The sequence below is a fragment of the Podarcis vaucheri genome (genome assembly GCF_965113315.1).
Source record: "Podarcis vaucheri genome assembly, chromosome: 3".
Lineage (NCBI taxonomy): Eukaryota > Metazoa > Chordata > Lepidosauria > Squamata > Lacertidae > Podarcis > Podarcis vaucheri.
Genome location: NC_138761.1, coordinates 77,279,618 through 77,306,660, shown reverse-complemented (window position 1 = coordinate 77,306,660; position 27,043 = coordinate 77,279,618). Strand labels below are relative to the sequence as shown.

Here is a 27,043-nt window from a genome sequence, read left to right as displayed (position 1 = left end):
TATTTTGGCTCTTGTAATTAGATGGGGGAAAGTTCTATCTGAATAGGAATAGCTTTGGTCCCCTTTGTAAACCTGGTAGCCACTTGAAAGAATAGACAGGAGCACGGAGGAAAGTCTCTAACCATTTGCCTCCCTAAGTCATAATGAGATCGTGCCAAAAATCTGCATTCTAGCTTTCTTGCATTCCAGTTTTTGCCCCACACCCTTAGAGGAACTCACCAACATACAGGCAGGACTTGGAGCTCACAAACAACCAGAAAACTGCAGTTGTTAGGCTTTTAATAAATATACATTATAGGAAACAGAGGAGACTCTTGGAGTCCCATGGACTGCAAGAAGATCAAACCTATCCATTCTGAAGGAAATCAGCCCTGAGTGCTCACTGGAAGGACAGATCGTGAAGCTAAGGCTCCAATACTTTGGCCACCTCCTGAGAAGAGAAGACTCCCTGGAAAAGACCCTGATGCTGGGAAAGATGGAGGACACAAGGAGAAGGGGACGACAGAGGACGAGATGGTTGGATAGTGTTCTCAAAGCTACCAGCATGAGTTTGACCAAACTGCGGTAGGCAGTGGAAGACAGAAATGCCTGGCGTGCTCTGGTCCATGGGGTCACGAAGAGTAGGACACGACTAAACGACTAAACAACAACAACAATAGGAAACAGAACAGCAATCCTGAAAGTTTTGCAATAGTTTCTAGATCCATTCAAAGGGTTTTCACATTTTAAACCTTAAATTCTGTCTGCATCCAGAGTGTCTGATGGAGCATTCCTTCCTGTGTGGGGAAGCGCCATTGCTCAGTGGTAGAGCATCTGCTTTCCATGTGGAAACTTCATTCCCTGGCCTCTCCAGGTAGGGCTGGAAGGAACTCCACCTGAAACCTTGGAGAGTCACTGCCAGTCAATGTAGACAGTCGTGAGGAAGCGATACCAATGGCAAAAGGCAGCTCATAGTCCCATGCACCCAATGAGGCTTGTATTGTGTGGAAAGAATGAGATGACTAGAAAGGGACATGCATCCTTATTCCAGTTAGCAGCCTTCTGCTGTCAAGCAGCATTTGTTGGTTTTGATATATCTGTGAAGTGGAAGGGAGAGAGAAGCCTAGCAGATTAAAGTGGATTTCAAAATGAGCCACTTTCAGATGCTGCTGCTGCTGTAAATGTCAGCCGTCTGCTGCATACTTTATCGGCACAGATTTCTTCTGGATGTTCCTGCTGGAGATCCTGAGTGATCCAGTGGTTAAGCCCAAAATAATGGCAAGGAGGCAGATGGTGGCAGTTCTACGGCTGATTGGACCAAGCCTAGTAAACTGGCTTGCTGGAAGTCTGTCTCTCTTGAGTTCCTTCGAAGAAAGAGCAAGGGGCCAGGCCAACCCATAAATGAATCGAATAAATAATAAAATAAACATGCCATAAAAGTTCTGCACTTCATGATCAGGCTTCTGGACTAATTACGTATCCCCATTTGCTAATTAGGTCTTGGGAGCAGGCTGGTGGGAGGGTGGGTGTTTTGCCCCCCTGAAGAATTGAATGTAAACTTCAGCAGTTGACAACTGAGGATAATTTGGGACATGCCAGGAGATGATAGATTTTTATGCTCAGCGGAGCCATGTAACTTCTATCACTTTTTGGCTCCTCTGCTTTATTAATTACTTCTTACCTGACACAGCGAAAGTCGTGTCCAATAAATTTTCTAGTCACGCTGTTTAGCTGTGCTGTTTGGAAGTGTACTTTCCCATGATTGATTTGGAGCCTAATGTAATAGCTCATTAATTCTCTGAACTGTTGTGCATATTTATTATAGTTTTGAGTAAACAGGAATGTGTTTAAATTACATAATTATTTATGCTATTGTCCAAGGTAGTCTGGAAGCCACCCAAAAGTTAAAAAGTCGGGGGGGGGGGGGAGAACTTTGGGGCATTATTTCAAGCAGTTCTGCACCTAGCCAAACCTGTTTCCCTATGCTGTGGGGGAAATTTCCCACCTCCTATCATGTCTTGGTCATGCCATCTCTTAAATTGTTATTGAGAAGTGCCAGACACTTTTGCACATTCACTTCTGTTCTCTCCTCCTAAAACACTATAGTCAGGAAGATGGACTAAGTCAAACTATATGTGGTAGTGTGGGTATGTATACTGGAAGATTAATGTGTGATTGGACTATATCTTGCCAGATAGGTAATTAGGTCTTGGCACTTTTCAGCTGTGTGATAATACTGTATAATTCTTACTGCTTCTTCTCTGCCCCCACCCCCACCAACTAAATAGTGTCTTAAAACAAAGGTGGAAGGGCAGCTCAGTGTTTTGGAAAGTCACTGTGCATTGTAGCATAGACCCAGAAGAAGCATCTACGTGACCTAGTCACATTGTGAAAAATGATACTATAAACTCTAATTGGAATTTGGAATGTTAACTATCTCTGAGATTAGCTTGGGTTCTTGCATTAACAATGAACAATTAATCATATGCCACTGTCTTGGAAGGGGAGGGGGCTACTGCTGTGCCTTCTCTCGTTCTCTCTCTCTCTCTCTGTGTGTGTGTGCACTGTTCTGTCTGTCTTTCTGTCTCTCCCTGCCTTTTACTGAATAAATAAGCGCATCATGTTTGATCCCTGCCAAAGCACTGCTGCTTCAGAAACTAATAACAAAATTTCAGCCTTTGGCAAGAAAAATAAAACTTCACATTTCCCATACAAAGGCTAAATTTTTGTCCAGTTAATAGAAGTAGACATTCCTGCCTGTTGAAATCAGGCAGGTGCCTTCATTGTACTCTTTTTATTTTGTTTATATGTTTATCGTTTTCCATATCTATGCTGAACAAACTAGTTAGAGTGACCTTGGTTTGCATATGTCTTGGTTTGCATTCGTTTTGGATTACAAACATGTCAAACCCGGAGGTGCGTGCCCCAGTTTGCAACCTTTTTTTGGATTACAACCCTTTGGGGGGGGATTACGAACAATTTTTTTTTGGAGGCCCCATTGGTGAAAGCATGCCTTGGGTTACAACCTGTTTTGGTTTACAAACAGCCTCTGGAACGGATTATGGTTGTAAACCAAGGTACCGCTGTATGTAGCCCTATTCAGGTATTCTGCCTCACACAACTGACAATCTTGTGAGTGGCAGAATGTTGCAAAAAAGGGGAATATGGTTCTGCTTGTGAATTTGTAGATTTTAGCACTGGAGAAAATTTGTTGAACTTGGGTCTTTCTATTATGTTCCTGCATATAATATCTGATATCTGACAAACCACTGAAAACTGGCTTATTAAAGCAGAAAAGCGTAACACTTGCCTAATTCAGGTTTATGGAATTTTAGTAAACAATGGAGTATGCAGCTCACTGACTTTGCTTGACTTTTCCGCATATTGTTAATGGCTATTCAGGTTTGTTTGGGCTCTCAGTGCAGATGTAGGTAATCAGAAGCAGTATAAATTAGTCATTTATCTTCATGTACATGTAACGTTGTTAGCAATTAATTCAATGCACAGTATTCTGGACTTTTTGAGCACTGTTTATTATTCTAAAGTCACCATAATTGCATTGGAGAGGGCAATAAATACTTGTTTGAATGGAAAAGATTCAGGATGCGTCATAGCTACTACAAATGTCCATCCTTTCTTCTCTTCCTTCAGGACCTCTTTGCTCTTGATGTGGAGCCATATCGGTATAGTGGGGTTAACATGACTGGATTCAGGATTTTGAATACAGAAAACAGCCAAGTGGCATCCATCATTGAAAAGTGGTCCATGGAACGATTACAAGCACCTCCAAAGCCTGATTCAGGTTTGCTGGATGGATTTATGACGGTAGGAGCACAATCTACAGTTTAGTTCATGTGGACCTACAAACGTTTTAGTATTTCAAACTTCCCTTTAGCTGTATAGTTGGTTTTATTACACATTTCCTTCTCAGTGCTTTATTTTGCTGTCTTCAACAAGATGTCTCATCTCTCAGTCTGTGATATCTGAGAAGTGAAGCTGAGCAAATCACATGAAGTATATATCAGAGTGTTTGGCCTGAATCATGCAACTCGTTGTGGAAGCACCAGATACTAAGATTAGAATTTCATTCTAGTACATATATATTTTAAAAGAGGGTTGGGGGATCTGTTTTTAGGAGGCTTCATGTAATCTGCCTGGAAAATTTGGCTTATAAGTTTCTGTTGTAATTTATCTGGGTCTGAGTGAACTTCTACTGATGTGAAATGGGGGCTTACTTTCATACTGTTAAACTTTCATGATGGCCAGATGACTACAAATAAACAAAACTACTAAGATTGGAAGGTTGAGGTTTAGTACTGGCATGTGGGCACAGAAGTATGGGCTGCCTTTATTTTTCCTAGAAGGCTTCACAGGAATGACACTGAGTGGTGGAATTAAAAAATGGTGCCTCTGATCCAGCAATTTTCCAGGGGGGCTGCCTTCTTTCACATACACCTTGCAGCATTCTCAAAATTTAAGCTGGGCTCTTCCTTAAGGGGTACATAAATATTGTGGTGGTGACAATGAGGGAATAGAAGAGTTTTCATCCATCTTTGTGCAGCCTCACACATGCTCACACTGCCAAAACATTGGCATAGTCTTCTATTTTAGATTTGACTTCTTTCAGCCTTAGTATATACTTTGCTGCATTGGGTTTTTGAAAGAGGGTAAGATTTTGTAATTTAGCATTTAAGTCTCTACATTTGCAAAAAAGAAAGAAAGAAAAGAAAAGCGGGGGTGGGGGGAATGAAACTTTTGCTTACTAGATAAAGGGTTATTGTCAACACTGGGAGCATTCCCATTTGTTTAATGCAGTGGGCTTATATTGCTTATACATTTCATGTTCTCTTTTTCTCCTGATGTTGTAAGGCAATAGGAATCTCGGCGCAGTTCCCTGTGTCTGAAAGCAAGACCCATTATTGGTGGTGCTAACACAGTCATTTGTCACTATATAAGATTCTAGAGCTTATGCATTTTTCCCTTGGCTTTATCTCTGAGCTATAGTAGGAAATAAAGAAAAAAGGAATTGGATTCGTTTATGAAGTCTCATGGCTCAGTTAACCCCTTTAATTGGTTCCTAGGAGCTATCATCTGAGTCCATCTATTCAGCTCCACAGTAATGAATGTTTTGCGCTTTCCGGGCAAGTAGGGTGGCAGTGGTGTAAGGGAGAATTTCCAAAGTTGCTTTGTTAGATGTTCCTCTTGGCTATCGAAAGCTTATCTTCAAATCTATTGCTGACAGTGTGGCAGCAGCCAGTGGGCTTTGCTGTGCCACAAGTTATGGATTATCCTCCTGTTACTAGCTGTAGGTCTCTCTTGCAGGAAAAGGAGTCCAGGGAGCCACAATTAGATGAGCTCCTCCTGCACTCCTGGCTCTTCATTATAGAACAAGATGGGAGCTAACATAAGATGCATTGTAGTGGAACAGTGCTGTTTCTTTCATGTGAACTGTCCATTCATCTCATGGGGGCAGAGGGAGTCCGGTTGCACTTTGTCGTTGTCAGATGATGTGCTTTGTTTACAGTTCACTCACCCTTTTTATGAGGAAACATATGATGCTCTCTGATGTTTGCATTCCAGAAAGGTTTGGTTCTGCCTCATTATATTAGAAAGTACATAGGAAGCAACTCTATACCAGGTTAGACTGTTGATCCATTTAGCTCAGTACTGTCTGCGTTGATTGGCAGTGACTCTCTCCAGAGTTTCATAATGGGGGTCTTTCTCAGCCCCACCTGGAGATGCTGGGGGCTTGAACCTCGGGTCTTCTGCATGCAGAGATCAGATGCTCTCCCATTGAGCCATGACCCTTAAGTGTCAAAACCTAAGTGATTCCAAGTTACTTTTTGTTTAGACTAGGCAGGGGTGAGCAGAGAAGAGTCAAATGCCACCAGCCTTTTACACACAGTGGCTTTTTATATAACATTAAATTTGTTCTAGATGAAATGTACTTTTTAAACATTTCCTACAAGGTGCTTGCCCTGTTCTTAAAGCAATGCAAAGGGTTTAGCAAGATCTTATCGGATTAGGATTTTTTTTTGGTGGGGCGGGGATTTTTCTTCTTACAGCTATAACAAAGAAGCACTATTACTGTGACAGAAAAGAGCTAAAATGCTGATGCTAGGGACCTAAGTCTTGATGGAAATTCAAGAAAATGGTTTGCAACTAGGATTTTCAAGCTAATTTGCCATGGACAAATTGCTTAAACACTTTCGTCATGTCTCTGATTCCCCCAACCACTGCAGTCGTATACAAACACTTATTCAATCTACTTCACAGCATGTCTGAGAGATTAATTAGCCAATGCTGGTATGATACTTAGAAAATCTAAACCGCTGCATCATTATTAATAAGGAAGTCAGAGAAATTGTCATGCTTCCAAGTGCTGTCTAACTACAGAGCTGTAACCAGAAATAACTTTTTGAATTAAAATGTGAATTCTATATATTCAGTAGAACTGTTTTCTGGAGAATTAAAAGCAATTGGAAGAATATAAAGGAAAATGAAAAGTGAACAATAACCATGTTTATGCAGTTCGAACAACATGTATGAAACTAGATATTCTTTAATTTGGCCACCTCTAAAGAAGGTGGAATTAATTCACCTCTGCAAAAAATGTTAAGTCTAGTTGGCTTGACCTCAGTGTTTCTAAGCACCCATTTCTATACATGTGAGGCCATTCAGGATCTCATAATGTATTTTATAAGTGAAATTGCTAATTTCAGTATCAAAGGGCATGCTTTTTCTGTCCATCAGTGAGTGGAATCTATTGCAAGAACAGTGCCCTGTGGGGTACTATCTATACATAATATATCCAGCAGTTTAGGATGCACTCTGTAAATATAAATTATTATTAGAGCATGTTTCCAATTTAATTGGGACATGCTAAATCAAGAAAGTTGTTTTAATTTCATGTCTCCTGGGAAACTGATTTAGCTTAATGATACCGATGGCTGCTTATTTGGAACAATATTAGCATAAAAATCTGCCTAATGGGTGTGCATTTAGCTAGTGCCAATTAGTTAAATGTCACTTAGCCAGGTGTTAATAGGTATAAAATTCTGACGTCTGGACACATGGAAAGATACCAAATCAAAATTAAGGTTAGATACTTTTATGAACAGTCTGGCCGCTTCTGTCATTAAATGATTTTTTTTAAATGGGACGGAATCAATTTTCATTAAACCTTTAATCTCCATGGACAGTGTTTGTTCTTCCAAAAGGTTAGCCAGTAAACTCTAGCACCTGTCCCAAAGTGGAGGCCGTAATGCTGATGCAGGACATCATGGCCATGTGAAAGGTCCTCTCATGGTGTAGTGGGTGAGTGGGTTCTCCCTCTCCTGACCTGGACAGGTGATGGGTGCTTATAACCTTGATTAGCCTAATTGTGTGGGGGCGGGAGGTGAGGAGTTGCTTCCCCACACAACCCCAGAGCCAGTGTGGTGTAGTGGTTAAGAGCAGTAGATTCATAATCTGGGGAACCGGGTTCACGTCTCAGCTCCTCCACATGCAGCTGCTGGGTGACCTTGGGCTAGTCACACTTTTCTGAAGTCTCTCAGCCCCGCTCACCTCACAGAGTGTTTGTTGTGGGGGAGGAAGGGAAAGGAGAATGTTAGCCGCTTTGAGACTCCTTCGGGTAGTGATAAAGCGGGATATCAAATCCAAACTCTTCTCTTCTTCTTCTTGTGTTAATAGTTTCAGGGTCTTATAGAAGCACAGGCATAGTTTACTTGCATATAATGCACAGTTGTCCGCAGCATTCAGCTTTATGCGCGGGGACATTTTCAGGGGACATTTTCTATCCATGGAAATTTGTTTTTGTATGTATATCACCCTTGTAGGAACTTTTCTGCAACATAGTTGCAATGCTGCTCACAATCAGTGTATCAAGTTTATCGATGAAAGAAAGCTTATGCAAAACTGCATCCCATTCACTAAGGATGATGCAGTAAACAGTGTTGCACACAAAGTACAATATAAAAAACAATACAAATGAATTCATTGGGTCATAGCCCTAAATAAATTTGACGTTTTACATTTTCCTTCCCTTTTGAGAAAAGATAGGTAGACCATGGAGCTAGTAAATCATTGGGGTTTCTCTTTAAAAGGTACATAATTATGGCTGTGGTAGAGAACTTAACATTTCCCTACATATAAAGCAGTTATGAATCTACATGGGTGTCAGGGAACTGACATCAGAGGAAAGGGAGTTGGTAGGGCTCCCAGAGACTGGGAGAGAGTCAGCAGCCAAAGCAGGGACCAGCAGGGGGAGCGAGGGGTCTCTGGAGGAGGATCTCAGTAATGCTGAGAGAGACGCAGCAGCCCAGGCAGGAAACAGCAGGGGAGAGAAAGGGGTGAGAGACACGTCCAGCGAAAATAGCGGGGAGGTGTCAGAAGCAACTGTAGGGAGACCCATTCTTCGCCGGAAGCTGCCACGTCGTGAGTCCAGGAGACGCGTTTCCGTTAAGGAGCTTCTTTGCTGGAAACGTTTCCGCAGGCAGCCACTGTCAGACTCTACTAGTGACTAGAGCAGACATGTCTGAGGAGCTCTGTCACACACAGAGGTTTGTGGAGCCGCACAAACTCTGAGGGGGCACAATTTTAAGCACAAGCAGCTAATCATCCCCTGACAATGGGTAATGCCATTTTTTTTTAAAAAAATGAATGTTGCATGCTTACATTGATTCTTGGCAGCACATCCAGGTTTTACGCCTTTCCTACTAATTTGTTTGTTGTCATTTACAACCAGAAGTGATATATTTATCCCTCTTCTCCTAAGCAATCATATATTGTCTGTCAAATCCTACCAGTTTTACCTGTGTGTATTTAGTGGTGCCCTGCATTTCTGTTGTGATCAGCTCTCAGGTGCCAAGATATTTCATTATATTTCCTTTCCGGGGGGGGGGAGGGGAATTGAGCTGGTAAACATGATTAGATACGGACAGAATGAAAAAAAATGGTAAAATAGATAAAGAAAATGAGAGGAGAACTTGAGGCTTAATGCTCAGCCAACCAGCCTCTATCATGATTAATTCCTCTCTGCAGCTTAGAAAAATATAAGCCCATTTTTCTTGGGGGATACTTCTATATTGACCTTCTACTTTAGCATTTTCCAGCCAGCAAAAAGCCTCCCTACACTACCATAGTCTGCTAATAAAGAGAACATTAAAGTATGACATTAATATTTAGAAATCGTACTGTTCATATCAACATAAGATGAAAGGAGATAACTGTATCAGATGATAGGCAAAAGCAATTAGCAAGGAAAACTATGATAATAAGGCACCAGAGCTTGGTAGGTCATCTTAATTATGCATACTTAACTGTGACTTGCGGCAGAGTATACCATGAAGATTAATATGAGAGCAAATGGAACTATTAAGCCATATGATATTCTTGCTACTATCTTTAGTTTTTTGGCCTAAATTTACATATCTCTGCACATGTACATTCAAAGCTCTGTGATTTATTCATATTCATTTTGTGGCAGAGGAATGCAAGTTCTTTTTACTGGACTTGAAAAACAACCATTTTAATTACATATCGATACCCTTGAAAATAATGTAATCTAAAAATCATTTTTTTAAAAAAAAAAACCTGCTACAGAATTGATGGTAAAGATATAGGTTAATAACTTCTTAAGAAGTCAGGCCTAGCTGATCTAATTTCTGCTTGTAACTGTCCACATATCACCTCATAGGGTAGAATCTAACACAGCACTTGAAGCACTGTGCTTACCAGGAGAAAGAGAGGGGGATGTGGCAAGGAGATTGGCATGGTGCAAGTTCTTTTGCCACTGGATCCTGCTGCCCCCCCCCCATAAGCACCACAACGATGGGAGTCTAGATGTGTGGTACCACTCCTTCTTGCTTGCTGGCTACCTGTGATACGTAGCTGATCCTTTGTAGAAGCTGTCATAAGGAATGGCGTGGACTGAAGCTGGGTACTAATATAAATATCCTTATACATAATACCGTCAAATCATTATCAGCATGTGGACACATGAAACACATTATTACTGAGGCACTTGGTTCAGCTGACACCGTATGCAGGCCCTTGAACTCTGTGACTCCTTTAGTTTCATTCTGCTGTTGGCTGTGAAATCCTCATTTCCTCCACTTCTCATTGAAATGCTTCATTTACTTATTAGTGCTTCCTTCCTTTTCTATCTGTCTTTTCCATTTCCTCAGTCTCACTATCTAAGTAAATAGCTAGGTGACACTTGTATTCTCCTCCACTACAAATACCCATTTCATCATCTTTCCATTTTTCATACATTGTCCTTATTGCCAAGGGTACAAGGTATAGGGCAGGTGTGCTAGTAATAAAAATAATCAGTATCCCACAATAACTAAAAATGCAGTTTTATTTTAATGGGTATTTGATAGGTTTAAGCCTCAGAATGAGTGTCTTCTTCGTCTTCTTAACACGTTGGTAAACACATAAAATCTGTGTAAATCTTTCAAGCTCTAATTACACAGAGTTGGCTTTGTATCACAGTTTTCATACTTGAGTTTTTCCCAGCAGTGCTTTAGAAATCAATGAATGAAAATCTGTTAGTGTAGTGACGGTGTTGGCAAACAGTGGACACTGTGCACTGCAGAAGCTGACAGGCAACATTGAATACTAAAGATTGTTCAGGCGAGGAAGTGTTATCTTGTGACTTTTCCCTCCTCCTGTCTCCCTGCACTTCTAGGGAACTGTGATGTCCAGATGGCCAACACGGGAGGCAGAAGAAAGAGTCTCTCTGATACTGCCTTTCAAAGTTCGTTTCTTCCTTAGACTTCCAGCTCCTTTTAATTATGTATTTTATGGCAGTCTGCACAAGCCACTTACATTTGAGTCTGTGGACTATGAAATCTTTGGGCCAAGTTTGAGGATAAAATCGTGGGGCTCAGCTTGAGCTGATGTGACAGAACCTGCTGTGGATTTCAGATCTGAGCTCTGAAACATGGAGATTAGCAGGAGGAGTGCCTTTAAGCAGGTGGAGAACTGCCTTTACTCACACCAGCCACTCTGTAATAACAGCTTGTGTGGTCTGTGTGTGTGTGTGTGTGTGTGTGTGTGTGTGTGGATGAGGATGAGCGGAAATTTCAGATTAGAGGAACTGGCTGTCAAGTTGCCTTGGTTTTCAACAGATAGCTAAGTTTAGAAATTAGCCACTTGTAGAACTGGGACTTAAAAAAGCACTTTGTAAAAAAAAAAAAGCCTTCTGATTAACAAATTATTTTAATATATGATGTGACCAGTGTACAAAGCAATTAATTAGATATTCCCTGCATTGACAGGTTATACTGTCTGTCTGTTTGCATTATGAAATGTGTCTGGAAACATTTTAACCATTACTGACTATTGTAGCTAGTGTGTTCAACCAATTATTATACTAGGGACAGTATCTTTGCAAACTTCACTCATCAATACCCTGTACCCCTTCACCCTCCCTTTCCATCTGGTCAGGTAAACCCTCCACATTTCTTTACCCCGCTGTCTTTACACCTGGCCGACTCACTTTCCTTCCTTTCATACCTTGACAACACACCTTACATCTTACATCTTACACCTTACACCTTACATCTGGCCAACCCCCCCTCTCTTTATACCTCACCCCTCCAAAAAACTCTCACCTTATATCTGTGGCTCTCCTGAGCTACTCACTGGCTCACTTGCCTGCATCTTCAGCCTCTGGTTCATTTCCCCTCATCTTCCTTGGGCCACTCTCCTACCCACATCTTTAGTTCTACTCCCCCACCCTCTCTAGTTTTGCCCTCCATCACCTGGACCTGCACCTCTATCTACTGGATCCCTCTTCCTCTCCATGCCCGGTTCACTCATCAGCCAGCCCTACAGCTCACCACGCTGTAGTTCATAGCACCACCTGTTTGTAGGCAAGCAAACTTCAGGATGATGACATCCTTATAATTTTATATATTAGGGAGATAAAATGTTCCAAAATCATATTTACTTTTTCAAAACAAAAAACAAACACAAATTGGTAGCATTATGTTCTTTTTAGAATTGCTGGTGCTCTCCTTATTATGCTAATTTTAGCAATTCCAAACAATAAATTGTCATTGGCCATCTGGGTAGACCGTTTGTTTCAATGACCTGGTTCTATCACAGTTACATTTTGCATGCACTTAAAGCAGCATTTTTAATATCTGTCAGTACATAGTCAATCAATCTAATGTACTGATTTTTGTGACAAGGTTATTTTAGGTTAAAATAAGAATAGTTAGTTGGCAATGGCAACTGCAGATATTTCTGCAAGGCCCACTTGAGCAAGTGTTTTATTGCTGTTCATAATTTTTTTTTTTGTGCTGTTTGTTACTGCAAAAAAGGTTGCAGGTCACATCTTCTAGTTATGTTCTATGCTTCTGTTTTTACCAAAGCATTGTGCACAGATATTTTGAAATAATAGCAAACTGAATGTGGCTTCATCTGTCAATCCACTAATTTCTGTGTTTATTTTAAGCTTTGAAACCTTAAGTATGTTTACTTGTAAGATTTCCTAGGATTTAGTGTATTTAGAATCTGAGCTCTTCAGTCTTCAGCCATTGTAATCTGGATCAAGCCCCTCACCTATTGTGGGACTGACCTGGACTTGGCAGAGTAATGACTCTGAAGTAAATAAATAAGACCACATTGAATTAAGTTGCAGGCTCTGTTGGACATTAGTTCTCTTGTGTGGCATCCTATTTTCTTCAGTAGAACTAAAACTGAACAAGTAGAATACGGATCAAGATTTCAACATGAAATCTTAAGTGTTAACCTTTCACAGTTTTTTGTACAAACCCTTTAGCATCTTGAAACATGGATCAACTCAGCCCACTTTCATATTCTTGAACACTATCTGTGCCTAGTATTTTCCAGGGCTATGCAACTGATTTGCCAGATTCTTGAACTGATTTAGGCCAATTTGCACCAGTTTCTAGCAAATCAAGATTGTGTCAAGACAGCTATGAGTTGCTATAGGCTGGGTTGGGTGGACTTGAATGGTCTCCAAACTGTCACAGTTATTAATTACAGCACCATAAAAGTAGAATGTCAGGGGAGGGGAGGAGGAGAGCTGGACTTTGTTCCTTGAGAGATCTAGGCTCTAATGCGGGCTAGAATCTTATCCAACCCTCTTCAGTCACAGTGCTGGTTGGGAGAGATAGAAGTCTTAAAAGTGCACTACTTTCCACATATGTGGTGAAGTATTAAACTATAGAAAATGTGTAAACAAACAAAAGTTCACAGCCTTCACTCTTTTGTAAGTTCCGTCTCTTCAAAAGAGTTTGGTGGCATTTGTTCAGCTTCTGTTTCAGCTTCATAGGGTCATACCCAGCATTATACTTGTTTGTTTTCCACCCTTTCCCAATTAATCCCATTCCCATCACATGCATACAAACGTATCGTCTGTGCTTTAGTTACTTAGGTAGTGTCCCAATGTTGACCTCTTTTATGTGAGGCTCACATTTTATTTACAGCTATGCTCTTTTTCTATCTCAGCCTTTAGCAGTACTTTGTCTTTTGTGGCCGCGGTGTAAGTTTTGTGAGGATATTGTACACAGTCCAATACATTGTACACAGTCACTGCCCAAGCAGCATGCAATGAGTGTATGGGTTCCCAGAGAGAAAGTCTGAGCCAATTAGCTTCTCCCCGGTCTTACTCCTGCTGCAGCACTATGTACTAAACCATAGATCAGCTCCTTGTCTAAACCTGAGCTTGTGGGTTTTTTTCATTCTAGACACACCAGAAACTGTAACCAGGATTTTTTTATCTTCTCTTTGGGAGTGCAGATGTTCAAAGGTTTGTGCTATGCCATGGTTTGGTTTAACATTCCATGCAAACTGAGCTAGTGTTTGTAGGATTTTCGTATATGATCCAGCTAAATTTAAGTAAGTCCCACTGATTTCAGTGGGAGAAAGCTAAGTTCATGCTTAACTTTTTCATTTAAATCAATGGGTATTGAACATACTTAACTTTCGTGAGATGGTGACTTGACTCAGTGAGTTCAAAGTCATGTGCTGTTGCAGGCAATAAAAAGGTTATATTACTTTGTTCTTCTGTCAATATAGTCACTGGTACTGATAATGTTATTTTTGGAAAGTATCTGAATGTCTATTTTGTGAATCAAAGTGCCCTACGAAGTAGCTGATTTCCCCCTCCCCCGTTGGTTGTAGCTTGAGTGTCAGGAGCCTGTATTGATTTACATGTGAGATCAAGAGAAAGAGTCAGTCAATAAAGCAGTAGGAAGTAAAGCAGTATCAGGAGAGAATTTTAGTTGTCAGAATTCCAAACATCAGGTTTATTAGACTTTTGCTTGTACTTAATAGCTCCTCTGGGGATACTGCTCAGTAACAACTGCTCAGCCAGTTTTGGCATTAGAATTAGCAAAGGCATCTAGGAAAAGGTTGTTTCGGGTGAGGAAGCACCACATCAGGAAGTAGGGACAGTTTTCTCCTGCTGCTGTGTAACCTCCTGCCAACATATATAAAATTGAGCTTTAGAATATTTTTATTTTCTCTCATGGAACTGCAGAAATATAGTGCCTTCTGTGCACCACTTTGATATGGAAAAGTAGCTCATGTATCCTCTTGGCACCTATTACAAAAGGGTTTGTGAATACACAACATTGTGAACCACCTTTGTAGTATTAGCTCACAAAAGGCTAATAATAGAAGGTATCATCTGCTTTCATAACTTTGTGACATTCTTCTTTGTTGTTTGTTTGTTCATCCTATTTTAAAGCAATGTTTTCTTTCTGATGGTGTGAAAATTAGCTTACCATAACACCATGATAGCAGGGTGGGTTGATAGGAGAGGTGAGAAAAAACACCAGAGAGAGACAGGGCACAGAAAAAGAGCTCCATCGTGATTGACAGCTCTAGGCCGAATCAGAGGGAATGGCTTTTCCAGTATTTATTTAGTTCTTTAATTTGTATGCCACCCTTCATCTGCAGATCTCAGGGCAGTTCACAACATAAAAATACAAAATAAAAAAGACAAAATACATATTAAAAATTAGATAAAAAACAAACCAATAATTCCCCCTTCCACAACACATTCAAAATGGTTTTGGAGGTTAAACAGCCAAATGCCTGGTTGATGAGGAACGTTTTTGCCTGGCACCTAAAGATGCGTAATGACGGCACCAGGCAAGCCTCTCAAGGGAGAGCATTCCACAAGCAGGGAGCCACCGCAGAAAAGGCCTGTCCTTGTGTTGTCAAGCTCCGGACCTCTCATAGAGGAGGCCACTAGCTGGGCCATCAGCCAAAGCTGATAAAGGGCAGTAATTGCCACTCAGGCCACCTGAGCTTCAAGCTAAGGATCTGTAAGTGCCCCCAAGCTGTGTACCCACTCCTTCAGAGGGAACCACCGCAAAGTGGTTCCACCCACCCCTAACTTGGACAGCTGCTCCAAAAGGATACCATAGTTGATGGTATCAAAAGCAGCTGAGAGGTTGAGGAGAATTAACAGGGACACACTTCACCTGTTTTTCTCCCAACAGAGGTAATCAACAGAGGGCAACCAAAGCAGTTTCTATTCCAAAACCATGCCTATGGACCATCCTTACAGATGGTCCCCTGCCTCTGCAGAGGGGGAAAGGGGCTCAAAGCCTAAATCTCAGCAGGAAATGATTTGACCATGACAAAGGGCAGATGTCAATATCCCTCACTTTCAGATCCCTCTCTTCCTGCCCAGTTGAAAAAAACAAGGGCCAGAGTGTGGCCAGTACTCTCCAATTTCTGTGCTTTGTGGCGAATGGGCAGCTTTGCAAGAGCAAAGCTTATGTCTCTACACTTACGGAAGATTACATAATGGGAAAACCTAAACAACACATTTTTGCAAGGATGTTTCCATGAACAGAGAAAAATGGTGAGCTCAACTTCTTGATTTGAGAGTTGCCAATCCGGCGTTCCGTGTGCTGCGCTGGCTCGCCAGATGCAGCTTTGTCACGCTGGCCACGTGACCCGGAAGTGTCTCCGGACAGCGCTGGCCCCCGGCCTCTTGAGTGAGATGGGCGCACAAACCCCAGAGTCTGTCAAGACTGGCCCTTTCGGGCAGGGGTACCTTTACCTTTAATCCGGCCACCAGCTGCTGAGGTGCTTGTTTACAGGTATTTTCTGGTGTGATCGGTGTCACAGTAACCAGGCTATTCAGTGTGAGAAGGTGGTGGTGATATACAGTGGTACCTCTGGTTACGAACTTAATTCATTCCGGAGGTCCGTTCTTAACCTGAAATCGTTCTTAACCTGAGGTACCACTTTAGCTAATGGGGCCTCCCGCTGCCGCCGTGCTGCCACCACACGATTTCTGTTCTCATCCTGAGGTAAAGTTCTTAACCTGAGATACTACTTCCGGGTTAGCGGAGTCTGTAACCCGAAGTGTTTGTAACCCGAGGTACCACTGTATTGCAGCAAAATAAGTTTGTCTGTTGCTGATGTACAAAGTGGACCTGATGGTGCACTTAACAGAGTGCCATACATGGCCCCTTGCAATTTTGTAACTCGGACTTTATTATCAGATCAGCATATGCTCACAGAATCCCTGCTGCAGCAATATACAATTAGGATGACGAGCGGATGCAATCACTTGCGGGATATTGCTTGCTCTTTGGTCACTTTATCTGCCTTTAAAACTGCATGACAATGCAGTTTGATTAGCAGTTCAGTAGAAAAGGGTTTCTGGCATTTCTTTTGAGACCATAACTCCATAGAATTTGCCTAAAACACACAGCATCCCTGAGTCTTATTAACAGCTGTGTTGATGAAACCAGTAAGGAGATTCTCCGCAGGCCTATTTGTTGAGATGCTATGCTTTCTCCATTTCCTTCTCCCCATTAACTTCATGGCAGAAGGAATCCGTGGGCTGGCTCAAAAAGAAAGAAAAGAATATTATTCAGACTAGTCAAACAATATGCATGACCTCAAGGCCTCTCTAGCCATTAAGTTCATATTATTTACCTGTTTTGTTTGATAGCTTATACTACTGGGATAATGCCCTTTGGGAAGACATAGAAGGAAACAGAGGGGAGAAATCCGTCTGCATAGCTACGAGCCATCAAGTAGGCCAAGATTAAATAATGAGACCTTCAACAGGCTGTAATGGAATAACATTAAGCATTTTGAGTTCAGTGGGCAGTTAGATGCGCTAATGGAAGTGCCGTGCTGGGAAAGCATACATTTTAGCTGGAATTTCTTATGAGGGGGGTGATTGCACATTATGATATGAATAGCAGTGCTAAGTGCAATGAAATTCCCTGCCAGAAAATGAGAAGATTAAGGTCCCCTCGACCAGATAACGGCTCACCGGAGGAATGTAATAGTGGCAAAAGAGAAACTGAAAACAGATGATTTCCCATTTAATACTCCATTGACTTCCCTCCTAGAGGCATCACCTCCACCATGATGGCCGCGCTCTTTATTTTAGTTTCACAATCAAACTCAAGCTGTTTATGTAGCATGCGAAGACACAGCTAGCTTTCTGCCTAAGGTCTCTCTGTTCTGTTTGTCTGTTTATCTCATTCTCTCTCTCTCTCTCTCTCTCTCTCACACACACACACACACCCCTAAAAGGGAGTTTTATGGGTTTCCCCCTACCTTTTATTAGTGCATTATTTTAACGTGTGTGCATGCTTTGCCATTAATAAATGCCACTCATTTATCCAGTTAAGATTTAGATACCTTTTGTTGGCCATTTGTGCCATGCAAAAATTTAATATTATTTCAGTACTTCCTTTAATATATATACATTTCTATATATGTAAACCATTTTTATTTTTTAAAAACCTTTAACTCAAATAAACAAATCAGCATTGAGATGGGTGTTGTATTGGGGAGTGGGGGAGGGGGAATAGCTGACCACCCTTGCATCTCATGTCACTAAACTGTACTGGGCTAGTTGTCAGCAGCCATTTCTGATAATGTGTTTTTAATTATTATGCTGTATTGCATTGGAATAATTGTTTATTGAATTGTTTGTCTCTTGGTTTCCTGATATGTTGTTACTGTTTGTAGTTGTTACTGTTTTCTAATGCTTTGTTACTGTTTCAAGCTAGTTTGAGCTTAACTGTTTTCTTGGAAAAGTGGCATATGGATATTAAATCAGATTAGCATTATCTGGGGAGGAGGGATTGCTAAGCAGAACCTGGAAATAGCATTTCAGCCAGAGAAATCCATGCAGAAGTATTGCTCTCCTGCAGGCTCCAAGCCTTGCTCTTGACATTGAAAACAGGTTGTAGGGATATGTAGATGTCTCTCACATTATTAAACCCTGCCAATGGAATTAGAGATTGCTTCAATCATGCTTTTGGATTAAAATTCAGACTAATTAATGTGGTTTCTGTTTCCATTTAGATTTCTTTCCCATTAAATCTGGAAGACAAGGGCTAGCAAGGAAGCAGAGCAGGTCAGGAAGCTTGTAGTCTTTTTTTGGCAGCCAAGAGTGACAGACACTGCTGTCATTATCTTGTCAGAAATGGTTTCTGTCACAGCAAATATACCAGCTAAAAACATATTTGCAGGGATGACCTAGCACAGGCTCCCAAAAGCATTAAAAAGCACCCTTTTTAATGCCTCTGTGGTGCTTAATTCCATCTGATTTGCACATAATGTTGCTTTAGAATTTGTTGCTAATGTTCTAGTCCTTGCATCATTACTCTAGAGTAGTTGCTTGATTACCTTTGGTTTTTTTTAAAAAGCCACAGTTTTGGTTGCTGTTCCCTATGGAGGGTTGCAGAGTTTGGAGAATGGTTAAAGAAAGTGTGTGTGTGTGTGTGTGTGTACACCATATCTATCATCTATCTATCTCTCTATCTATCCATCTATCTATCTATCTATCTATCTATCATCTATCTATCAACTGTGTGTGTGTGTGTGTGTGTGTGTGTGTGTGTATAGGATGTAATTCTTTTATATCCTGATGATTACAATTTTAAACCACAAAACAAAACAAAATTTCAATTTTAGAAATATATAATTCTATTTTTCCTGCCTCAAAGTATTTTAATGGTTATAAACACTGAACAATTTTTGCTCCAAATTGTATTAACTTCAGGAGGTGGGAAGGTTGCTCAGGCCTAAAGAACATGTATCCCTTTATAACTGTGAGTGTCTTTTGATCCACACATTTACATTTCTTATCCTTTTTGTTTGTTCATAGCATATCTTATTTTACATCTGTTTTATGACACTTCACCTTAGAAAGAAGTGAGCAAAGACATGTTTTGATTTAGATACATAATACCCTGAATAGGTTTGAAAAAGTGAAGAGGAAACAAAAACTGTTGTTACCCTTTGTTATAACACTAGATCTCACTAATCCCACCCACTGTTGTCTGAAATAATGATGTATGTCATACTTGTTTATATATTCATTAAAAATAATCTGTTCTGGAACACAGATTGGCTAACAACACAAAGGACCACATGGTAATCACCTTAAATCTCTTCCAGTAATAGCTGTTACCTTGTGGTAAGCTGTTTATCTACATTTGCTTATGTGCCTTTTTTTACCCCACTGCTGCAAATCTTCTTGCGTATGTGGGGAAAAGATAAATTTGGCCCAATCTGTAATAATGCACTACTGCGCCCGAAATTTTTCTGCAATCAACTGGCATGTAGAATAAGCTTACAATTTCTTCTGTAGTGTTCAAACTGGTAAGCAAGAGATCTTGAGGAAGGTTGTTCCTTCCCTGAAGGAGCAGAGTTGCCTTACTTGTGATCGCTTATGTGCAGCACAATCCAATTCAATATTCAGAATTAAGTCTCTGTCTTCAGTGAAGCTTACTTATCAGGGTTGGCTCAATACATTTTAGCACCTTAGGCAGACCAAAAAATGCCCCCCACCCCATTTGGTGAGATGGAGGCGATGGTGTGGAAGAAATTTTGCTTTATCTGGAAAAGGTACAAAACCAAAATTCTAAAAACAACTCCAGTACAAAGCACTCTGTAGTCCCCACCACTGATAAAGTTCACAAAAATCATGTGACCTGACCTGACTAGAACACTGAAAATTAACAGGACAGAGGAGGGCTGCACCTAGAGCAGAACCCCAAGGGCAGCCCTGGCGCCATATTGGGGGAGGCAGCAGCAGCCACCTCAGCACCGGAGGGGACTGGTGAAGCGGCCCCCACAGCCACTGCCTCCGCCTATACTGGTGTCAAGGCAGCAGGCCTCAGACACGGCAGGCACAGCAGCAGAATCTGCCACTCCAGATCTCACCAGAATTCTGCCACCTGAGGCAACTGTTTCAGACTGCTTAATGGTAAAGTTACTTGCCTGAAAGTGTACATGAGACTGCAGGCTGAAAGTAAGGTGAATCGGCCCTCAGGCTGGCCTCTAACTATTTCCACACTGCAAATCTGATTGTCTGCATCAGTTTCCTGAGTAGGTTCTTACAGTCATTTTCCTATCTGGGAAAATATTAACATGGGGGGTGCTCTGATTGCTTGATATATTTATTCATATAACAGGGCCCACTTGTTCTCAGAGACATGATAATTGGTTTTGTTGCTGATCCACAAGAGCAAGTGCTCTTGCTATGTTAAATTCAGCTCCATTTGAGCTATGGGCAGCAACAAATCTCTTGGTTTTAAAGTGGCGGCTGGGATATTTATATACAAGTTGCGCGCGCACAGACACACACAGTTGCAATATGTTTCTGCCTAAGCTATACTTTATTCCCCACTCCCCACCCTGGCACTGAACAGGCCTACTTTATTTTAAGCTATTCACATATGCTGTTATATTTTAAAAATAGAATGGGATGTTGCTCAAAAGATACAACTTCTACTTATGCCCCCTCAAAAATTGTTATCAGGTGGATAAGGCAATACAGATGGACAAGGCTGGCCATTTGTGTTGGCTTAAATTATGGAAATGGCTACATGATTGAGCTTAATTCACTGTCATCTGCTGAAATGTTAAGCCCTTGCCGAGTTTCATAAAGATAAATGACATGAGCAATATTCCCTATTCTTTGTTTTTATTTCTCGAAGTCAATCTGCTCTTTCCCACACTTGTTCCCCTCAGTCCCAGCTTGCAGGCTTCACATAGGCATCTGGTTGGCTTCTGTGAGAACAGGATTCTGGAGAAGATGGGCCTTTGGTCTATCCAGCCAGACTCTTAACTTCTTATGCTATGGGCAACCATTTCCTGAACAGCATGGAATAAAGAAGTTAGCATGCAATTTTTGAAGCGTATCAGAACAGAACTCTGGGATACTGCAGGCATTCATTGATGAGATTGATTATCTCAACCCATTACAATCTGGGTTCAGACCTGGCTTTAGAATTGAATCAGGCTGGGAGGCTTTCTGAATGCAGTGGTGGATTGGATGAGACCTATGAGAGTACATGAAGATGGAAGCAGTTTCAGGGGGCGTTTCCTGTGTCTGGGAAATAGACAAGTTCCGTGTTCCATGTGTGGTTTCATTTCCTTTGAAGGAGCAAGTGCCTAGCATGCTGGTAACCCCAGATACATCTTTGTCACAAGAGGCCCAAGTGTCCTGTGTTGCTAGACTGCCATTTGGATAAATGCCTTTGTGAGGGAGAGATAGGTGTTGTTGTTGTTTAGTCGTTTAGTCGTGTCCGACTCTTCGTGACCCCATGGACCAGAGCACGCCAGGCACTTCTGTCCTCCACTGCGAAACAAGGCACAATATAGAAGCTTAAGACCAGTAATATTTTCTAACATTTCAAATGATTGATACCTCACAAGTCCCGATGTAAATAGCTGGAGAACTAAACAGGTTGGAGAGGTTGGAGAGGTTCAGGAGGCAACTTCCATAAACTTCCATAAATCGGCACCTCTGCTACTGTTTACTCCAGCTTAGAACAAAAGATAAGCCGCCGGTAAGCAAGCACCCCCCTACTATACATCCATATATACCCATATACCCACTATGGTCCTCACCAGGAAAAATTACAAGGACCAAGGAATTCTGCCTAATTCACCACAGAGGCCGATGGAACAACGAAGGAGACAAAGTAAAATTACCAGCTACTTTCCCCAAAAAGACTCGAGCAAGAGAACTCTGAATGAGAGTATCCTAGATGTAGCTATGCCTTTGCCACTTACAGTGCTGGATTGGTCAACACAGTTAAAGGACTTGCAAACAAACAACAAGTGGACAAACCATCCAACAAATCTGGCTCAAGAACTTGCCATAGCAGAGAATGCTACAAAGGCTAACACAGCCAACACATCCGATGCCAATCCTCATTTGTCACCGCTGGAACTTGGAGGTAATCTTTCATCCCACTGGGTGAAAGCCAATGACTGTGGAACAGAAATGTGGGGTGATCATCTTCAGGAGCAGATATACCAGATCTCTAAGGATCTCCTTAACGTTAAAAAATTTCTAGCGATAACAAACGGGCTGCTCCTGACCCTAGTGGATAACTTCAAACAACATGTGAGCGCTTCAGACCAGAATACAAATCCCCTAGCCAGCCCGGATCCACCACTCCCCAGTAAACCCCGGAGGAAAAAAGCTGAGCCTAAGAGGAAGAAAAGCAAAAACATGAAAAACCTAAGGCGGCTTAAGACAACTCACCGTACCTGTAAAAAATATTGGCAGAAGCTCTTTAACCTTCTTCCATCTCTTTCTACAAGTGGAAAAAACAAATCCAAGTCGAGTGCCATCAAAGAGACACGTAAAGTAGATACTCCCATAAAAGAATCTAAATCAAGTTCTGAAGAATCAACACCGAGCTGGGACAAAGGAACTGATCCATCTGCAGTCATATCGCCCCAGAGTCCTCTCATGGCCAGCACAGAATCAGTAGACAGAGGTGAGCAGGCGACCCAAACTATCGAGGGGAACCACTCCTCTCAAGTTCGACAGATGTTGTGTCCCAAAAGAGAATGGAGTTTAGTCCTAATCCCACAAAAGCTTGTCTTTGCTAATTACCCTAAACCGCCTAGATTTTACGCAGGGTTGGACCGTACAGACCACTTTTTGTCTATTATAAGTGGCATTTTACCGGGGGTAGTAAAAGCAACTGACATAGCCGCTATAGAGTACCTACATCAAGATGTTTGCTCGGTACGAGCACTGATTACTTTTTTAGATCATAATCTGGCCAGTTTCATTTTTAGAGCTAAAAACCTATTCAAAAAAGAAAGAATAGTTCTGTTAAGAATATTTGAAAATAGAGCACCTGCAACCCCTCTGATAGGGCCCAAGAGCATAGGAGTGGAAGTTCACAAAAGGGAAAAAACCAACCACCAAAACCATCGAAATAGAAAGCATAAGTTCCAGCAGGATTATCCCCACCAAACAGCACCAAATGAAAAAAAGGAAGCCTCACACCCAACTGGCGTCGAGCCTCCCACGTGGGACAGTGAGGACTCCGTTTGGGAGGAAGAACTCTCGCTGATAAAGCGATTCTGGTCACTGCATTCTCCAGCTCAAACTGAGATCCTGAAAAGATTTGATTTACTTCGAAGCAGACTAGAAAAAAAGGATGATCAAGGTGAGACAATGAAGGACCCTTATGTGCAGCCTATATCTCCCAAATGTCTGGTGGATAAGAAGACAGTGGGAGGCACCTTTAAATGTGTGGACGTGGAATTACAATCAGAGCCCCCTGTGATGTACAATAAAGTAAGACCAAAGCAAGGTGTGAAACCTCAAAGCTCCTGGCACAGCTATCTTAAATTGTCTCCGAATGAATTAGCTTCCCCCCCAACTCCAAAATCCAGCCCCAAATCACCAAGAAAAGAGGATCACTACACTCTCTCCAAGCAGCCAGCCTCGAAAAGAACCAACGGGTGTGTTTTTTTAGACACCAAAGAATTGCTGGACATGGTGGTGACATAGATCCAGCCCCCCGAAGGGCCCGGGGCCTAAAAGTGCTGTCCTGGAATATCGCGGGCTGGCACGCCAAGAAAAATAATCAACAATTTTTGTGTTACCTTAAGCAATTTGACATCATCTTCTTTCAGGAGACATGGCAGAATGACCCTATATTTCTTAATGGGTATAACTGCCACTACCTGCCTGCCTCTCCATCTCAAAGGGGCGGCAGATCTAGTGGTGGCCTAGCTTGCTTCATTTCCACGGAGCTAGCGCACTCCCTAACAGCCCTACCCAGCTGCAACTCTTTAGCAACAGCCGCCCTACTTAGCTTCAAGAGAACTACTCTCTTGCTGGTCAATGTCTATATCCCCCCAGGCCAAAAAAAACCCGTTGTTAAGGCTACATGGGCTGAGCTAGAGGCGTTTTTAGAGCCACTCGAATCTACTTACCCATCTGCCCTGACCATTGTGTGTGGAGATTTCAACGCTCGTATAGGAACAGATGACAACAGTCTACACACTCATTTCAACCAATTTTTGGACACTGAAGAACAGACGGATATTGGCGCGACACGTCTGTCCAAAGATAGTAGAAGTAATTTCCCAGGTCTCTGCTTAGTGCAGGCTGCTAGACGGAGGGAACTGCTGATATTAAACGGCAATATAGAGGGGGACCGCCCCGGGGAATATACCCATTTCTCCAAGGCTGGGGGAAGTGTTATAGACTATATCTTAATCTCAAGATTTGCTCACAGCTTTATAAGGAAGTTTCAAGTGGGCCATAATACTCTGAGTGATCACCTACCTCTAATTTTAGAGCTTGCAGGCGGGCCTTTTGACTATTCTATTGCCGAGCCACAATATATACCTTCTGTAAATTTGGATATACCAGCCCCCAAAAGACTCAAATGGTCCCCAATATTGAATGAAAACCTAACCCTCCTTCTTCAGTCAGTGGAGTTAAAGCTTATTCGCTCCGCTATTGTATCAGGAAATTCAGCAGCTGCGATTATGGAACGCTTTAAATTACTCTTGGAAAGATTGAAACCCCATTTAACAACAGTGATACATAGCTCCGCTACAAAGAGGGCAAAGGACGGAGCTAGCTGGTTTGACCTGGAGTGCAGGCAAACAAGGAGACAAATGAGAACAGCCTACCGGAGATACAGGAAATCAGGGACTGCTCTCCTACTTAATGCTTATATTTATCTGAGACGGTCGTATAAACAATTATTAAGGAGAAAGAAACTGGAAGCTGAAAGAGCCGCATGGCACAGGTTGGTTAAGGCATCGCACGAGAAAGATACTACTTGCTTTTGGCGAACCATATCTGGTCTACTGGACCAGGAGCGCACTAATTCCATCTGTACAGTGGAACCAATGGAGTGGTTGCGCCATTTTCAATCTTTGTTCTATGACCAGGAAGCCCAACATTACAAACTATGCATTCAACTGGAGGACCTACCTCATTGGCCAGCAGTAACTCCGAAGGAAGTTGAGAACTTAATCGTACAATTAAAGAACAACAAGGCCCCAGGGAATGATTACATCCCTGCCGAACTTCTGAAGTCCAACATTGGCTGGTGGGCCCCCCTGCTGGCGTCTTTATTTTCTTGGATCGACTCAACGGGTTTACTCCCAGATGGTTGGACTGAGGCAATAATTATCCCAATCTACAAAAAAGGTCCCATGACAGATCCGGCGAGTTATAGACCAATCAGCCTTCTGCCTATACTCAGCAAACTATATGCCAAACATCTTTATACCAAGCTAACTAGCTGGCTGGAAACTGAAGCTATTCTAGCGGAAGAGCAAGCGGGTTTCAGGCAAGGCAGATCCACCATAGACCATTGCTTCACCCTAGCCTATTTAATTGACAAATATGCCAAAAAATCCCGTGGGGTGTTATATGCAGCCTTTATTGATCTAAAGGCTGCTTTCGATTCAATTCCACGTGTAAGACTCTGGGACAAATTGAGCACCTCTAGCATAGACAAAAGACTATTATTTCTGATCAGCTGTTTATACAAAGACACGGTGCTGCATGTAAGAACTTCGTTAAATGGCCATCTTATAGGACCAGTTCCTGTCAGTAAGGGGGTCAAGCAAGGCTGTATCCTGGCTCCAGTTCTATTCAACATCTACATCAATGATATGGTTAACTGTTTGTCATCTCCGGACTTCCACGCCCCCAAACTGGCTGACAAAGCAATATCAGTGCTTTTGTACGCTGACGATGCGATACTCCTATCCCGAACAAGAATAGGTTTAAATAGGCTCATAGATGAATTCTCAGCATACTGTAGAAGAGAGCAACTTGCAATAAACTATCAGAAAACCAAAATCATGGTTTTTGCAAGGAAACACAGACAGTACAGCTGGAGGATGGATAACCAGACAATTGAACAAGTCAAAGCCTTCAAATATCTGGGTATCGTTTTCCAGTCGACCGGGTCCTGGGATGTCCACCTAAAATGTGCCAAAGAAAAAGCTGCTCATAGCATCAAGATGCTGTCCCGCTTCTTCTATACGAAGGGGGGCAGATACATCCCAGCAGCCCTTGAAGTTTATCAAGCAAAACCTCTGGCGCAGTTATTGTACGGGGCGCAAATCTGGACGGGGACCCATTGCTCCAGTCTTGAAACTGTCCAGTCCAAATTTCTAAGGCAAATACTCGGTGTCCCCCCCTGTGTTCCAAACGCAGCATTGCGACTCGAGGCCTGCCTTCCATCTGTGGAAACTCGGACCTGGCAGAGAACATTTAATTATTGGCTTCGTCTTAATCTGAATCCTCCTGGTCTACTGCCGTTAGTAATGCAAGATCCTCACGAAAGCAAGTGGTTTAAAACTGTGCATAAAAAACTCCTTACATGCGGTCTGCACTCACAGTCCCTACTATCAATGGGCCTCATCAAAGCAAAGAGTCTAATAGGCCAGCGCCTGAAAGACATCGAACGACAAAACAACCTGACTATCTTAAAGAAACTGTGCCCATGGTATACCTACTTTCCCCCTTCTCATTTTGACTCTCCAGCCTCATATTTGTCTAAACTAACCATCCCAAAATACAGACGTGCCTTTACATTGGCTAGATGGGATGTTCTTCCCTCTGCTGTACTCGAAGGTCGTTACCAAAAGACCCCATTTGAAAAACGACTCTGCCCATGTGGAGATGGTAACACGGAAACAGTGTCCCACGTCCTTTTTTCTTGCCCTCTTTACAAAGACCTAAGGAATGAGATTATTACTCCACTCATTCTCTCCAACCCCGGCCGTT

General features: G+C 42.0%; 1 protein-coding gene across 4 annotated transcripts in view; it reads left to right on the top strand.

Annotated features, from left to right (window-relative positions):
* GRIK2 (glutamate ionotropic receptor kainate type subunit 2) overlaps window positions 1-27,043 on the top strand; it is a 462,985-nt gene that overhangs the window by 200,742 nt on the left and 235,200 nt on the right. For all 4 annotated transcript variants that reach the window (XM_082216617.1, XM_082216616.1, XM_082216618.1 and 1 more), the window contains exon 7: window positions 3,631-3,804. In XM_082216617.1, coding sequence (XP_082072743.1) covers window positions 3,631-3,804 — 174 coding nt within the window. The remainder of the gene's footprint in view (window positions 1-3,630; window positions 3,805-27,043) is intronic.